The 17660-nt window shown below is 38.8% G+C and overlaps 1 protein-coding gene across 1 annotated transcript; it reads right to left on the bottom strand.

The window, feature by feature from the left end:
• Positions 1-841: 841 nt before the first annotated feature.
• Positions 842-9880, bottom strand: LOC113153963 (SAM pointed domain-containing Ets transcription factor). The gene is made up of 6 exons (XM_026347890.1): positions 9527-9880; positions 4054-4507; positions 3163-3360; positions 2981-3028; positions 2683-2817; positions 842-2576 (listed from the first exon to the last, which is right to left on the bottom strand). Exons 2-6 carry the CDS (start codon positions 4496-4498, stop codon positions 2398-2400), a joined length of 1005 nt encoding a protein of 334 aa, XP_026203675.1. The 5' UTR covers positions 4499-4507; positions 9527-9880; the 3' UTR covers positions 842-2397.
• Positions 9881-17660: the final 7780 nt, after the last annotated feature.

Raw genomic sequence — 17660 nt, forward strand, 5'->3', positions numbered from 1 at the left:
TTTATTTCTTTAAATTAGATCTAAAGCTGTCCCTCCCTACAGAGGGACTTCATAAAGACGCATGTTGGCTTCATCTTTGAAGGGTGGATACTCAATTAACGGTTGTTATTTTTAGACGTGATGAGGCGGTAGGTGAGGCCTACTAATCTGTTCCGCCCTCAGCCCTTGGGCAGAGATAACTGTTTATTCAGTAATTCCCTGGAGCATTACACAGTGTATTATCACATCACCATGGCTACAGTATATACAGTGGCAAGAAAAAGTATGTGAACCTTTTCACGGTTTTCTGCATTCATTTGTCATAAAATGTGATCTGATCTTCATCTATGTCAAGTATTAACAAATATAATTTGCCTAAAATATCTTCTGTATCTTTATTGAGAACAACCATAAAAACCTCATAGTGCTAGTGCAAAAAGTATTATCTAGTTATAATTGCAAGGGTTTGTTATTATTTTAGACACATTATATTTGTTAATACTCTTGACAAATGAGAATCAGGTCGCATTTTATAACAAAGTAATGCAGAAAACCATGAAATAGCTCAAGGCCACTTTTTCTTGGCAGATTCAATCTGGGACTTTCACATTCACATGAAGATCAATTATGAAAAATCTAAAAACCCGTTAGACTATATCAAAGAAAAAAACAGTCAGCGGTGAGAAAAAAAACCCGTCAGCAAAGATCTGAATCGCTCAAGGGTCGCTACAGAGAAAATTAACAGTAATTACATAATATCTAATAATTGCACAGCTTTTCAGTAACTGCTAACTGCTGGATTGGTACAGCATGCTTTCCAAAGCACACCTGGCTGAGTTTGCATGTATCACACAGGCTCACGTTCAGTTCAAAAATAAAGTTTATTAAGACCTGTTTGAACATCGTATTGTTGCTCAGGCAGACATTCGGGAAATCTCCAGATGAAAACAGTAAGCACTATGGTAAAAACCACACAAGTGTAAAACCAGGAGAGCCAAAGCATTCAAAATTAAATACATAAATAAAACATGAAACGTGAATGGATTCAGACTTTATGATGAAATGGTGAAATAATCCAATACAAGTTTTACTGAAATGTTTTGTCATCCTGCCTCCTTTTGAAATTGAAGTTTGGGGTTTGTGTCAGAATGTATTTATGTGTGATTATTGGATCATATGATTAAAACAAAAATTCACAGCAGCATTTTTTTTACAATAAAATTAAGAATAGGTGGAATAAAATAACAAGTATAAGAGTCAACAGACACGCAGCTCTGTAAACTGTTCCTGAGCACATTCTGTGTTTACAGTACATTTCAATATGTGCTATTTAACATGTTCACCACCAACATTTACTTATTAAGAGTACAGCTGAGGCTGATGGAAACATTATTAGGTTTGCTGAAATCTGGTCAGATAACAGTTTATATATTTAAGTCTGGACCAAAGTACTAGATCGACTCAGCTATAGAGCCTCTAGAATGGTTAAAAAGTTATTAAATTATTTTTATCTAAAGGTATATTATTATTTAATTCATTTTTAGTTTGCTTTATTTTGAACCATTTGGGTCTCCGTAGTAAAACACCCAAAACATACAGTGAAATAGAAAATACAACAGTGTAAACCAGAGTTGAAAGTAAAATGCAGTACAAAGCCCTGGTTTATAGTGGTTAAACAATATTTAAGCAATGCTAACAGTATAAGTGGTACTATAAACACAGCCACAGCAGAGTTTGAGAATCCTCCAGAGGTTTTCAACCTTGAATCCAGATTCTGAAAATTGCTAAAGTCTCCCCTGTGTCTTTCAGATGAGATTAAAAACTCCCGTGGCTGACTGACTGACTGACTGTGTGCATAACAGCCATGGCCAAACCCAAATAAGAAGCACAATCCTAATCACACGTTCAACCTTGGCAGAGAAACTGGCTCTAAAACAAACAAGAGACAGTGTTCGAGATGAGCGGAACAAAAAGACAAAGCCAACGTAGCTGTGGTCTCTGGGCGTTTTCCTGGAGCTTGTACGTAAAAGAATTCAATTTTACTGTAATTGTTTGTTGTAATGAGTAATAAGAAAAATAATTATGGATCACATTGTGGAAAAAGGGAAAATAAAAGGCAGATCGTGCAAACGACAAGGCAGTTCATTTTTGAATCTGTTGTTTCATTGTGTAGCAGGAAAAGCCCCAACAGCCACATTGATTTGTCTCTTCTTCTCAGCCCATTCACAGATAAGCCTTCACTCAGCAGCTGTCACTCTAACGTTGGCAGTGGAAGTGTGTATCATTGGGGTTGGCCAGTGCATGTGTACTCTGACACCTTTTCATCGCTGGCGTTGGTGTTCAAGTGCATGGTGAGATACTTTTTGTTTTGTGGGTTTTTCCTCCTCCTCCTCGTCCTCGTCCCACTCTGCTGCAGCCTCACACTGGGTGGACAAACTGGTACACAAGTCTCTGAGACACATCGGGCTTGCGGATGATGCCCTTCTTATAGTACTGACGTATGGAGCGGCTCAGCTTGTCATAGTTCATAGCCGGTCGATTCTTTCTGAGCCCCCACAGTCTTGCAACATGAGCCGAGTCTTCAATTTTAAAAATACCTGGTGGGAGTCAGAAAGAAAATGTTTATTTAAAGACAATTACAAAGACGAAGTAATGAATGGAGATGGAGCATGCATGTGCAGAACATAACAAAAGTGAGAGTACCTTTTTCTTTATTGAGCCAGCGGATGCAGCGTCCATAGCTGTGAGGTTTGAGCAGGAGCTCTCTGAGGAACTGCCACAGATGAATGGGTTGACCTGAGCAGGACGAATCTGCCTCGGACCAAAGCTCCTCGCTGCCTACGCAACAAAACAACAACAACAAGTAGAGTTTATAGTAAGAAATTACACTGGTAGCAGCATTGTACTTTTGGATTCGCTCTGTGCAAACTGTGAATGTATCTTTGATTCATCATATATCAAATAGTTTGCTGATGTTTTTAAATGGGAGAAACAACCATACCTGCAGTTTTGGTATCTCCCACTGAACACCTCTCTTTCATCCAGGCAGCTGAAGAGAAATAAGAGCAGACGTGTTATCTGAATTGAAGTTTAAATTAAACAATAAACGCCAACGCGCACATTCAAGACTCAGTGCACCAAGTAGGTGTCGTAAGCTGTGACGACGACACACTACACACTCACCAGACTTCCATATGTCCAGGTGTGCGTGCAGTGTGTCTCCGCATTGAGGAGACCGCTGGCGAAACTCCTCCTCACTCATGGCGCAGAGGTCTTTTCCTGTCAGCTCCTGGAAGGCCTTTCCTGCATGAGGCAACCTGTACAGATGTTCAGTCCACAGCAGCCACTTCTGCACATTCCCTGTATTCCACTCTATGGGGTCTTAAAAATAAAACAAATAGGAGACTGGTGAGAAAACTGAATTACCTACCTACTTTGGGAGGATTCCTCCAATATGATTATAGCTAAGTTCAGCAATTAAACTCCCATTGCAGCTGTATACTATCCAAATTATGTTCCATATAATAAATTTACTGTAACCACAAGGTAATCGTGCTTTTAATGTGGCTACAATTGCAATCAATGGTGCAGTTGACTGGGGATTGCATAGGTTTATGACAGCCAGAAGCCTTACAATACATAATGCTTCATCTGTTTGCTTTGCGAGCAGAAGAGACCTCGCCCTTAAGACTGTGTACACGTCTACTGGCAGGAAAGAACCATCACTGTCACAATCCAAGAGAACTCATGCAAAGGTCAGGATTAAACGGATCCTGGACCAGGCAAACATGACTTTACGTCAGTAAGGATATGATTTAAGAGAACTGTCATCTTGCCTGGGCTATCCACACAAATATATGTTGATTTTGGGAGTAAGATCCAGTAGCTTAGGGATCTGTGAATCAATATTCCTTCACCTGCAAGTAACGGGCAACACTTGGAGATTTCTTTGGTCATGAAAAATGCCTTGTGTACTTTAAAGACTGAATTCATTGTCAGTTATGTGTCTTTATATTTCAACAGCACTCTCAAGATGACAAACCGAAGTAGCAGGTGTGGTGGAAAGCAGCCTACCTGGAGTGATATTCAGAAGTTTGCAGGCTGTTTCAATGTCCTTAAGCACTTCTCCCACCACCATGCTCTGCACCTGCTCCAGAGATCGCTCCTCCTCCTGCCCCTCCAACCCAGGAGAAAGTCCCTGTTCCTGGCTATCGATGACTGGGCACTGCTCTGGCTCTTCTCTTGGCTCCATGCGAGACATGGGCACCGCCAGGGCCGGGGAGGCCTCTGAAACTTTCACCAGCCACGTAGCGTCTTCAGTGAGGAGCATATCGAAGCAGGAGAGGTACAGGCCTGGCATGCCGCGCTCCAGGGCTTCCACACTAGGTTTGGTCTCCCCCATGTCCCAGGGTTCTCCAGAGCTCCTGTTTCTCTCGAGGGTTGCCAGAGAGTCCTCCGTCATCCCAATCCGGGATGCATACACTGTGCCTTCTGATAAACTGCCCACTGGGTTTGACATAACTGGTACCTGAAGAATCAGCAGACAAGAGAAGTCACATTAAACTGCACAAATTCTGATCCATGTAAGACTTCCTTCACCAAAATGTCGGTTAAAGAGAGTCCAATGATTTATTCTGAAAGGTCTCAAACATAAAGCCTGAAGCACTTCTAAAGTCAATGTATCTTTGTTCTTTGTGTCTGTTTTATAATGTGCTTAATAAAATAAATTTGACTTGACCTGACAAAGATAACAGATGACAAGGTAAACACATTATTAAAACGAACCGTTCTTAGAATATAATTATTTTTGACAATTTAAGTCAAAATTACAATACCTTTACAAACAGTTCCTTTCCTGAACCTCTCTGCCTGCTAAACCACCATTTGCTTTAGCTTTGTGACAAACTCCATCACAGTTTTCTGCAGGCAGGACTCCCTTTCTGTAATGTGCTACGAGCAGAACTGAGGTGCGACTGTGCTGGTCATTGCTCTATAAGAACCTCAAGCCTAATGGAGATACCAGGGAAATGACCCTCGGGAGAGTTAAAACACACACAGTGCTGATGGGCATGGGGCAAAATGGATTTGACTGAGTCACTTATTTGTGGGTCAGTTGCCCAGAATGGCTCATGTCTTGGGGGTAGGTGACTTCTATTGAGACCTGAAGCAGCTCTGCCGCCTGCCTTGGCTTTCAAGGTGCCGTCTCTGCAGCCTTCTGTCTCCACTGTCAGCTGGAGATTTTAATCAAATGGAGGTTGGATAATGTGGAGAGGAGTGAGCACAAAATGTGCACAAAACCACAGGCCCAGAAAAGGTGTCTGTTTCTTGAAGACTAGACTCATAGGTGCTTCTACTTAACAGAAAATTACTACTGTACGGGTTTATGGACGTCAGCTGTGGCACAAGTGTTGTAACGCTGGAGTGAATTCACATATGGCATGCATAAAGCGTACAGCTGGCATATGTCACACACACACGGTTATCAGTGGTTGTGGCTGTCTGATGCCACAGTAAAGGAAGTGTGCTCCCACAGAGCACATGTCCAAGGAGAGTTACGGCTTTATTTGCCAAGACACTAAGAAATTAAAGTATCATATAATTTGTCAAATAACAGACTGCACCCTTGAGCCAAAATCATCTGTGTGGGTTGAGTTTAAAATGACTCTAGATGACATTAGACCTTTCTTTTAATAGGAAATGCCTGCACACCCACAGAAAAACGCCAAGTGTTAGGTCATGTTGTACATGTTGGACTGTGCTAAGTTTGCTTTATCACATTTTTAACCTTATGCAAATTGAATAGTAATTTTCTTTTGCATCTGACACGTTCTGAAAAGCTGGATCCAAAAGCTCAAACCTTTTCTCAACTGCTCGTCTTAAACCTTTCACATTAATTGTCCCACCACCCCCAAAAAAGATTCCTCCTGTAGTCTTTAGACCTCAGCCCCTCATTGTAAAACCTCCTCCACAGTCTTCCTTTTATCTCCAAACTTCTCGTAAACTATAACCCACTCTCTCTTTCACTCCATCAGTAGCCAGATTAAAAGCCACCGGTATCCCAGCCTGGCTGCTGCGTGTCAACTCTGCTCTGTAACAGCTTGTGCTAAGCCCATTAGTAAAGCAAATTTAGCCATATTACCTTCTTCCAAAAGGAAGAGAGGGGCTCAAGAAAAAGACACAAACACACACCCCCGGGGAGACGGATTAAGACCCTGACTGATCTCTAAATGAGTTTGGTCAAGACGCTGATATTCATTTCAGGAGCATTAAAGATCGCTCCATTTACTCAGCAAAGTCAGCCTTTGACTCCGGAGGAAAAAGACTCCCTACCTGCACCCTGGGAACCATATTTCTTCTACATGCTTGGTCTCATTATTTTAGCAATAGGCTTCCTTTCACAAGCTGTGTAGTTACACAACATTTGACGCCTGATATTTTACAAATGAAATAATCAGTTGGAGTTATTGAAAATAAAAGTTGTAGAAGTTGCAAAGTAGTGCAGCTAATCTGTCTTAACATTAACATTATTTCCTCACCTCATCATTGTTGCCGAAGGTTGAAAAGACAAAACATTTGAGTGCTGTGCTCATCACAAAGAAGCCTGTGTTGTTTGAGACTGGCATTACAGGCAGGCATGACAGTTTGCCATGCGAGCGTTAAATGGGGATTTTTTTTTTTCCCTTGTTTCTCGTGGGAAACTTGGAACAAGGAAGGAAGTCACTGTTCCAAGAACAAGGAAAAAAGATGGAGTATTATCTCCGTGTTGAGCTACTTGTTTAAAGAAAGTCTGCTGCTACTGGTGGAGGAAGTGATGTGGACCCTGTTTTATGGCAGCAGTGACATGTGCAGGTGCTCTGTTCACATTATAAATTAGATGTGGGTGTAAAAGTGGCCTATTTAGCATTTTATGAACGGCCAACGAAGGCAAGCTGATTTCTGTGCCTCCTATGTTCGTTGCTATTTACTCGTAGTGTGCAGACCGTCACAGGTCTCTAATTCCTATCTGTTCAGCTCAGTTTTTAATTACATTTTATGATATTTTTTCACTTCTGGGAAGGGTTGTATTAACTGCCAAAGGGGGATGTTGGTGCACTGGGTGATTCATTTCTGCTGTTAGTCAGGTGCACTGGCATTCGGCCAGTATCCTAGGAAACACTAAACCATTCAAAGTAGTTTTGCTGTTGGTCCAAATGAATTATGACATAGGGCCATATCTACAGTTAATGTTGCTGATGATAAACTTTACAAACTGAGATTTGACCTGAAGATTGGAGACGTAACCTGGACAGACAGAGAAATCAATCTATGGCTTGTTTTATTTGCAGATAGTGAAGATATGGAGACTGAGGCGATCTATCTTCTGTAATCTAAGAAGATTAGAAAGACTACTTTTAAATAATTATTGTAAAAGATTATGATAAGAGGAGAACCTGTTTTTTAAAAGCGAGTCAGGCTTTTGGCAATGTGACAATGTAGACGGGTAGGACAGAGAAAATGTATTTCTGAGATTCTCTTTCTACTCATTGACTTATTCTTTGTAAGCTCTCAATTCAAGTCTAATTTGTTCTCACAAAATATCCCATCTTATAGTAAAATCTCCATTTGACTACTGTATCATTATTATTTTATCAGCATATTTAAATACTCTTGAATACTATAATAGCACTTGGTAAAGGTTTGGTGATCAGGTTTAATGCAGCACAAGTGCACAGTAACTTCAGACACAACATGTTTATTTACACTTGAGCAAAATGGATTAAACCTTCTCAGAAACCTGACCAACCAAAATCTTGCAATTAGCAAAACAGCTCAGCAACATACAAATCGGAAACTCAGTGGAAACTTGAACTTTAAAGTCAAACTATCAATAAAAGCAAAATGCAACTGCAAGGCAGTGGGAACTGATGTGGTGAAAACATGAAGGTAGATCCTTCGCTCAATTGAAGAGAGAAAACACGGTGGCAGACAAATCCACTAGCTCTGAACAGAGGAGCAATGAGGAGACATTACCCTAAAAAATTTGGATGGAAACTTCACGAAAGACTAAAGCTGGATTTATATCTGTATGTTAAGAGTCTTCATAACCTGCAGACAGCTACATGTGCAGGTTAAGCACTAAGCAGTGCTGATGTGCATCTCCTCAAAGACGTAACCTTCTAAAGAGGTCTCTAACATGATGACAGCAAAAGCTGTACCTGGCTGCCTGTTTTTTCTGATCCTGGCAGTGTTGAGGGGAGGACAAGGAGGTTGAGGAATGGCTCTGAGCGTTCTTCATGAAATAAAGTGAAATCTGTGTGAATATCAACACCTATATTAAAGGTACCTGCTGCAGGACTCCCGTTTTCCGCTTTGCATCGAGTGTCAATGCATCTAAAAGCTGCCAGTAAGCTTGTTCGGAAATGTTTATCAGACACATGATTAACTTATTGTGCAGAAGTTAGAGTAGAGCAAACAATTGCACTCTACTCTTAAGCTCTCTTTTTTACAGTCAGCAAAACTATTTTAGTCCCTTATCAACTTCATACAACACTATGGACATCTTCCCAGACATTTGTCTAAAAAGATATACTCTGTTTCCCATATTTAAATATCATATCATGGCACTGTTTTAAACAGTGGCATTTCCTCTACACACTGTGAAATAATTTTTACTACAGACTACATTATGCAATAGACCACTGCTGGTAGGGGGTTCACCGTCAGTCAACACTGTGACTATTAGTACAGCCACGGCCATGCCTCAGTTGTTCTAATTCTCACCCTTTATTGTGGTGAAAAGCTAACAGCAGGGACACCATACCCGCAGTCACAGCTGCTGTGCTCACACCCGCTGCATGCACAGTATATTGAAATAGACAATAAAGGTGTCATATAATCTTTTCTCTCTGTTATGGTTTCAGGTGTCATTTTTCTACTTCAAGGACAGAGTCCTAAAACAATGCAAATTACTCTGTGGAAGATATAACTGGTGACTTACTCGTATTACAGTCTTGGTATTTAATATCCGTTTTAATAAAAATCCTAATTAAATCCCCCACCTTGTCCTAGACAGAAGTGACAAACATATTTTGAATATGGCAGCTTATCATTGTGGTTTTTGGCATCAAAGCACCAACAGCCACCCCAGACAACTTTTATCTGACCACATTTAGTTTTTTATCTCTCAGAATGAAAGTTAATATGAAACTGCAGATACACAGAAACAAAAAAAAAAACAGTAAGCATGATTAAGATACAGAACAAACATTAACAGATAAATTAAAAAGATAACAGTGTTTTATTTTTTCTCTTCCACTCTCCCTACGCCACCCTTTAATAACTTTTCAAGAGTTTATAGATTTTCAGAACTACTTTCTTTAACCTTGGTTTTCAACTTATGGCTGTCCTTCAAATCCTTTCTCTAACTTTGTGAAAATGCATAGATTGAACAGAAGATGACGATAATGTAACATCTATAACAGGTGTAAGATCTACATCTGTTCTATTTAAATATTATTATGTAAAAAAAAATATTTTCCAAATATTGTGTAAGTCAGCGTCTTCTTACCAAGGCAAAGATGCTCTGATGACCAGAGGTAAAGACTTGACTGGTTGTGGAAGCAGGTGCAGTGCAGCTCGAGTTCTGCTGAGGATGAAGGATGGCCTTTGGTCCCGTTTCTGTTTGACTCTCAGCACAGACGGGACGCCCGCTACCTGAGGACGGAAATGCAGCAGGCAGTGGGCACCCTTCAGTGTGTTTCCCCCCCGTGTCTGTCGCAGAGCCCCCAGCCAAAGAGACCCTCCTAGGCTTTATTACACTTAACCTGAAAGTCACAGCCTAAAGCACAACTGCAAACTAAACTTCAAGTGAAAGCACCTGCTGGGGGTGTGTACAAACTGAGAAGGAGCCAGGACAAGTGACTGAGCGAGTGCAAAGGAATTCCAGCACCATTGACTGCAATTTATATTTATAGGGCAGTTCTGTTTACTTATGCACACAACCCTGTGTGTGTGTGTGTGTGTGTGTGTGTGTGTGCAGTGCCATGTGTCTTGCAGATTAACTCACACTCAAACACTATTAGCTGACCTCAGTTCTTAGGTGATAGGACATTCAGTGTGGTAACAGACTGAAGAATATAAAATGTCACTTTAAAAGAAAACCACTCTGAGAAAGTGAAAAGTTTGACTGTTTCCATTTTATGCTCTATCTATTTAAAGTTTGTGGTACAATGTTGTAAACTACATTTGTGAGAAACTATATTCATCAATCTTTTTTATTGATATCTCTGTGTTTGAGATGTGCATTAAATACGTCCTCACAACTACTTAGCGTAAGACACTCAAATGTCTTTTTAGCAACTTCACCAAAATTAATCAATTAAAAACAGTTAGAGGTCAACTTTTCTACCACTTTAATAATCCTATCCCTCTCAGATTAATCTCATATCTACATAGATTGGGACCCAAAAGACTAAAGTAAATCTAATTATTGTAGTTCAAATGCTCAATAAGCAATTACTCTTTCAATATGCAGCATGTGTAAGCGTGGGAATATTTGTTTCATGCAAGATTTAAAGACTAATGATATGATAAAATAAGTAAATGTAGCCTAATTTTCCTAAACAAATAAAACTAAAAGATAATCCAAAAGACGGAAGAGTCTTATTAAATAACCTGCATATCTGTGAATTGACTTAGCTGCATGAAGAGTGATTATGACAATCTGCACCCTGAAACAAACTTTTTCACAATCAAATTTAAGTCGTCAGCACAATGTACTTAAATTACTACAAATAAAGATGCGTCTTATGCAAAATGCCCCATGTAAGTATTCTAATTTAATTTTGTATGTTAGTTATGATACAGATAAGTATGATTAGATTTGTCAAGCAGAAGGAGGCTACGTCAAGAAACAACAAGACATAAACAATAAAATCCCTTTTCCATCCTTGAAGAATTAGTCTCTGCAGTTGACTTGAAGTGAACCCACCATTATAAATTTATGATAAACAAAAATATTTTGAAAACTTGCTAAATAAAACAAAATTTGCTAAAAACTACTATTAATTTCTCCTTATTGACATTTTAATGTAGTCGTTATCGAACTGATATTAGTGATAATAATAGGCTGTTAATAGCAGAGGACTTTTGCAATACATATTACAGCAATAAAACAATAAAGACTACAGCAGGAAGTCTACATAGCTGACTGGATTTACAATTTAAGAAAAAGTTATAACCTACCATAAAGAGGTAATTTAAAGAGAAGTTTCAGAATTGGGGCGTGGGTTGAAATGAACTGGTCTTAATATAATGTTCACAACATGATGCCAGTAAAACAGTCAGACCACTGTCATTTTGCAGTTCTCCTGGAATTGCAAGTAAACAAGAATATGCCTTACTTTTCAGGTTTATGTTTACCTTCTTTGTTCTCAGGCACCAAGATCAGATAAGAGGCAGAACCTGGGCTATAATTTTTGGCCTACTACCCTGGGCCTAGAGCTAAATCCTTATTATGTGAATTTTAAGATATTATGATTGATATTCTATCACCTAGTAATCCTTTAAAAATAAACACAAATGTTGAAACTGTCTGTATTTTTGTCTGTGATTTGCTAACTGCAAACTCTTTTTCCCCCGTTTGTTTCCATTACAGGATCTCTTTGCGTAGTTTAAGCCTCTTTCAACAATGTGGCTGTGTCAGAAGCATAGAAATATCCGGTGTTTGTGAAAAGACTTTCAAAGAAAATTAGCAAAACAGTGGTACACCACAACAATAAAAGTACTGTATATCTAATCTTTCCTCTCTAATCTTGCTTTTAATTCACCATGTAAGTCGTTAAATGACTAGTCTTCTGATAGCAACCGCTAAATCTTCAAGTTTCTTTTTCTTTTTCAGTTCCAGGACATATTTTCTTTTCTTCTATTTCCAATGCAGGAGCTGTGAGTTTGATATGGTTAGCCACAGTCTGAATGGACTAATTGTGAGATACAGAGAGGGTGTGCACAAACTGCGTCAAGACTTCTTAGCAGCAGAGTGTTTGTAGACACACCAAATCAAACCTTGAGCAATGACAATGTCCTTTCTTTTGACAATTCAATACGAAATTGGATATGAACGTGGGTACGCATGTGCTTTTCATACATGAGGTTTAAGTGTTAACGTGTGTATGCGTTGTGTGCCATGCATTTGTACTTTATAATAAAGCATAGATGAAATTGTTAAGTTAAAACATACCTTTCTAAAATAGAAAATACTTTGCATGTGTAAAAAGAAATATAATATAATAACGTCTGTTTCCTCTTAGCTTTACCCACATCCAGCCCATCAACCAAAATTTGCATGGCAGTTTCTTCAACTAAAGTCTGACCTTTTCCTTGGCTCTAGAACAAGACTTTCATGGTTGAAAGACAAAGAATTAAAGAAGCTACAGAACAGACTTCATGTCAAATACGAAGCCACAATTGGTTCCCAGTGATCTTGATATGAGTAATGATTGTGCAGGTGTCCCTACTCTAAACAGGTGTCAGTGATCCACCTGAATTTTCTAAGTAAAGACAATAAACACTAATGGTGTAATCAGTGTAATCTTTGTGTCATATTGTCAGAATATATATTAGTTAGTTATGTCAGTTCTCCAAATACTTTAGGGGATAATCTGTGGGAGAACACTTTTACTGCTACTGCATACAGTCTACATGTAATGTAGTGAGGCCCCGTTGACAAATACAATTATAATTGAATACCACTTAATTAATATGCAATGAATACACCTAAATGTGTTTTAATAGTGCATTATGGCTGATGGAGCCATTATAAATGATTTCCTCCTGAGAGAGAGAGGTTAACTGACAGCAGTGCATTCAACTGTAACAGAACTCCTTACTGAGACAGTTATTAGATGGAGTTAAGATATACTTCCTGATGGTCTGTTCCAACAGCCAGGCATCATGCCAAGATATCATGCTGATGTAAAACAGTTAACACAGCAGACAATCGTCTAATGCTGCAGATGTAAAAAAAAAAAAAAACAACATGTCTGTGGTGAAAAGACAATATGGTGAATTACATAATGAAGCATAGAAGAGGTTAAACCTGAACGTGAGAAAACAATGACAGGTATATAGATTACACTTTTTGTTTGTTTGTTTGTTTCAGATGAACTGGTGGAAAACCAGTCCACGGGTGCAAATAGCTAGAACATGAATGTAGGTCTGTGATGTTGTTATCCGTCAGCTGTAACAGGTCATTTGGCAGCTGACTTGTTTCTTCCATGTTTTCCATCTGATGTAATTCAGTATTTCTTCTTTTAGCTCTTTTTTGTTGTTCACTGAACCCATTTCATCATAAGAACACAATTATAAATAAATTAGACTGAAAAATGTGTAATATTATGAAAATAATTAAAGTCTTACACTAAAGTTGCTGTATTTAACGCAGCTGGAAACACTGTTCATATTCTTCTATTAAAAATGTTGAGCCTTGTTGCGTTGCACCTGTTTGGTTGAAGGTGCCAACTCTGTCAAACTTTGTCATTTATTCAGTTTCATGTTACTCGATCAGTTGATATTTCCATTGTAGATGCTGATGATGAAACATCCTGACAAATGCAAATCTCACCTTTGTGTTTGGAGATTGGGAAAACTACAGCTTTAAATGATGTTAACACTCTGTTTGGATTTATATTAGATTTGTTCAAGCTTGTCTATATAGCAGTTACACATTTCCTGCATGCACTTTGTGCAATCAGTTGCCTTCCCTGGCACAGTCCCATTCCAGGGCAACTGAAGCAAACAGATGCAGCACATGAAGACCGGTGTGAACCTCTGTTGCAGGATCACAAGTCCACTGATGACACATAGCACCGTTCTTTTGATCAACCTGTAGAACTCATTTTGATAGGATCTTACTAGGGGGGTTAGTAATTAAGAAATTAAGGAGATCTGTGTTGCAAACAAAGTCGTCCCAACAGCAGAAAACTCCAAAATGCCGACATCCACTTCATCTTCAAAGTTGACTAATCCCACACCACCCAACGCACCATCACCGTGCTCTCCTGCACTCTCCTGAAAGGGAGTGGTGCATCCTGCCTCAGGGCAGATTTTAACTGTCTCTCTCTGCGAGTGAACTATGTCCATGACGATAAAGTCAGGTTATTGATGTCATTTGGATTCGATCCATCAAGGCTGAGTTTGTAAAAACTTTACCATGTTTAGCCTTAAACATATAAACATCTTATTAGTACATTAACTTACAAATACTCACTAAGGCTGCTGCTTATACAGGAGGAGCAGTCACTAACCTCGTGTAAGTAGTTTACAGGTCAGATCCCAGATTATTGGCATCTGATAGTTAGACCTTTAGAGTAAATGTAGCATTAAAACCAATGAGTTTAGTGACAAAATATAATAATAACAATATGAAGAATATGGAGCTTCTGCAGCAGGAATATAACCTCATAGAGATCAGAACATTTTCCTCTATAAGCATCTAGACATTTCCAAAATTGTCAGTACATCGACATGATTGGAGATATGTGTGATATGAAAATATTCACTTTTGGCCATTTTAAAATCAACTTGCTGCTAAAAATGTGCTATTATTGTAGCTTCTGTAACAACTCTCAATGTGGTCCTTACTACTTAAGTAATAGTGCCTAATTAATATGAACAAAACTTTTTTAACTGACAAAAACTTATAAAGGAAAACTCGAATTATCTGTACAGTGCAAATAATAATAACAATAATAATAATAATGATGATTTTTAAAATAGAGTTTCATTTTCACAGTATCTCATCTTTAACCTTACTAAATGATCTCCCAGTGCTTTTTTTCCTCTCTCTGTGATGCTGAGCCACCCTTTCACAAAAAAACTTTGGCTCACGCTGCTTGTCGTTTATGATGCCTACAGCACTCCACACCCAGACAAATAAAATCCCTAATCTAATCACTTTGATACTTCCAACTAGTGGAGACTCTATCAACCAGATGGTGTATGAAAACACGTCTCCTTCCTGCCTTTGGCTCTGACTGCACCACTTGACCCCTCACTGTACAGTTTTTGTATCATGCAGAATTAAATAAATGCAGGAGCCATCTTCCAAACGTTGTATATTTTACACCTGTCATAGTAAAAGTATTTGTTCAGTGTCGTTTGGCGTGTCTCGCTGGGGGCAAGACAGTACAAAGAGGTTCATTTGAATTTTGACAGATAAGCATCAGAGGTAGAGATTTTTAAATTCAACATTTTAGTTTGCCTCAAGCATTTTCACCATAGTGCTGTAGCATTAAAGATTTCATTTGACACAGTGATCCTGAATAAAAAAATAAGCAGACAGATTAAAAACTAGCATATTTGTTTATCTATATTCATACATGCATTCATTCAAAAGAACAAAGTTACTTTAAAGCTGCTAACCATGGTCATGATCACAAAGGAACTTCTGTGTTGTACAGTGTAATGTGCTTTGCTTTCCAAAACACTGTGACACCATTGTTTCATTCCTTCACGTTTCTGCTTTTGCAGCCTCGAGCTAAAGGGTTATTTGACTTTGACAGCAATGATGGGCAGTTATCAAACAAAACAAACCTATTGACTCAAGTGCTATGAGAGATCACAGATATGATAGGAACTTTGCAGAATCCAAGCTGAAGCAAAAGTCAATATTTGTCCTCACTTCCCCTGTCACACGATGTCTGCACAGGCACCGTTCAAATAGTCGCCCCAGTGCTCGCCACCTGCACACACGTGAGCATCACCCCCATCCACAAATGCAAACGCACAGACACAGTATACCTGTATAATACTGTACGCTCCCTCCGCCTCAGTTATTTCACTTTCTTATAGCTGAAGAAACTTATAATGGTTCTCGTTTATTACAATCCTGCTACAGATTCTTTTTTTTGGTGTGTGTATGTAAAACATTCATTCATTTTGATCTGGGATTAGTTCCAGCAGGCCTGTAGGAGCCTGCAAAATCCACAACCAAAGACAGAAGGTTTCCTCTGGCTACACAGCAAATATTTGTGCATGGGCCTATTTGGTGGTGCAAACTTTCTTGGAAATCAATGAATGTAGAAGGACATCACCACTGAACAAACAGAGAAATTTGAATATTGGCGACGCAACCACTTCCATGGAAATAGTTGTGTATCTCTCCTCTAGACCGTACTAGACCGGACTAGACCGTACGTGAAAATGACGCCTGATGAGTCAAGAAAGTTCCAGTTAGCTATCAGTTGAAACTAATAAATAGGCGACAGGTTCACTACAGATCATCAATAACCATTAAAAGTGCACAGTGTTGTTAGATCTTCACTAAATAACTTCTTATGGTTCAGTGGTTACATTTGAGACATGCATGGCTCTGGATGTCAAAATATATCTGAAGATCCACAAGTCTGATAATCCGACAACATTTAATCTAATCCCAACAACATATATTTATATTATTTGTTCAATGCTTTGTATTATGACTAAATACTTGCTAAATTAATGATATTACAGGCTGATGGTGAACATTATAACAGCATATTAGCATTTTAGCCTTCTGACATCCTCATGTAGCTCAAGCACGACCCTACAGAGCCTCGAATTTTTGTGCAGCCTCAGAGAATGTTGTTCCTCATTTGTTTCACAATAAATGTAATATTTCTCACAAAAAAAGAAAACAAATAATAAAAAAAAAACATTACATATCATTTGGTCATATTACGTTTTGCACCGTCATTACAGTGCTGGAGAAATCACAATAGGATCACAAAAGTCTGAGGTTACATCATCTGGGAACCATAAATATCAGTCCAGATTTCTGCCTGGAAAGTGCTGCCTCTGTTTTGTTTCTTGCTTCGCGAGAGAAGCCACAGGATCAACTAAAACTGCAGGTGTGAAACAGCTGCAGCCTCGACTGAGCTTGGTGTAGCTTAAGGTTAAATTAACATAGGATAGAGAGGAATAAGAAGCACAGCTGACATCTGTCATTGTTTCAGTGTTAATTTAATCATACAAATGCTTAATTATAGATACAGGAAAAAAAAAAAAACTTTATTTTGACAATTTCTCTTCAGATAAATGTGCTATCTTAGGACTATGTAAACTTTCATCTCATCCACTCACAGCGCCATCCATTTCAAGTCCATACATAGTCACAAACCCAAACTAGAGAATGAATCCAGCAATAGTCAGATTTCCTCACCACGTCTCTCGCTCACACGCGAACGCTTACACACACACACACACAAGCTCACAAGAAGGAAGCACAGCCACAAAAAAAAAAAAAAAAAAGACCGATGAAACTAAAAGAAGCAGAACGGTGTATACTGTTTGGGAGGAGGACTCTCAGCTGACTCTCAATACAAATACAACAGAGCTGCAACACAGAATGCTGGTGACTTTTTACCGAAGGGAAAACATGATGTTCCCATGCACTCAACATATCATAAATACCATTTAAAGCATTTTGTGGTTCAATTGGAACTTTTAAGCCATATTTAATCAAAGAACACAGCAAAGTAAAAATGCAGGTCTGACAGCAAACAGACTCATTTTCTGATCCATAAAACTTAAACAACAATCGATCAATCTTCATTTTTAAGCTCAGACATAGGCGTGGTGATGAAAGTGATGCTCAAAAGGTAAAAACCTGTATGCTGAATGTTGTGAAAACAAAACCTATACCTGTGAAGAAGACACTTTTTCGG

Source organism: Anabas testudineus, chromosome 5 (genome assembly GCF_900324465.2).
Source record: "Anabas testudineus chromosome 5, fAnaTes1.2, whole genome shotgun sequence".
Lineage (NCBI taxonomy): Eukaryota > Metazoa > Chordata > Actinopteri > Anabantiformes > Anabantidae > Anabas > Anabas testudineus.

Coding starts and splice junctions, on each gene's coding strand:
- LOC113153963 (XM_026347890.1), bottom strand. CDS start 4,498: ATGTCAAACCCAGTGGGCAGTTTATCAGAAGGCACAGTGTATGCATCC. Junction 3,361..4,053: donor ACTTCTGAATATCACTCCAG/GTAGGCTGCTTT, acceptor TTTATTTTTAAG/ACCCCATAGAGTGGAATACA. Junction 2,577..2,682: donor CTGGCTCAATAAAGAAAAAG/GTACTCTCACTT, acceptor GACTCCCACCAG/GTATTTTTAAAATTGAAGAC.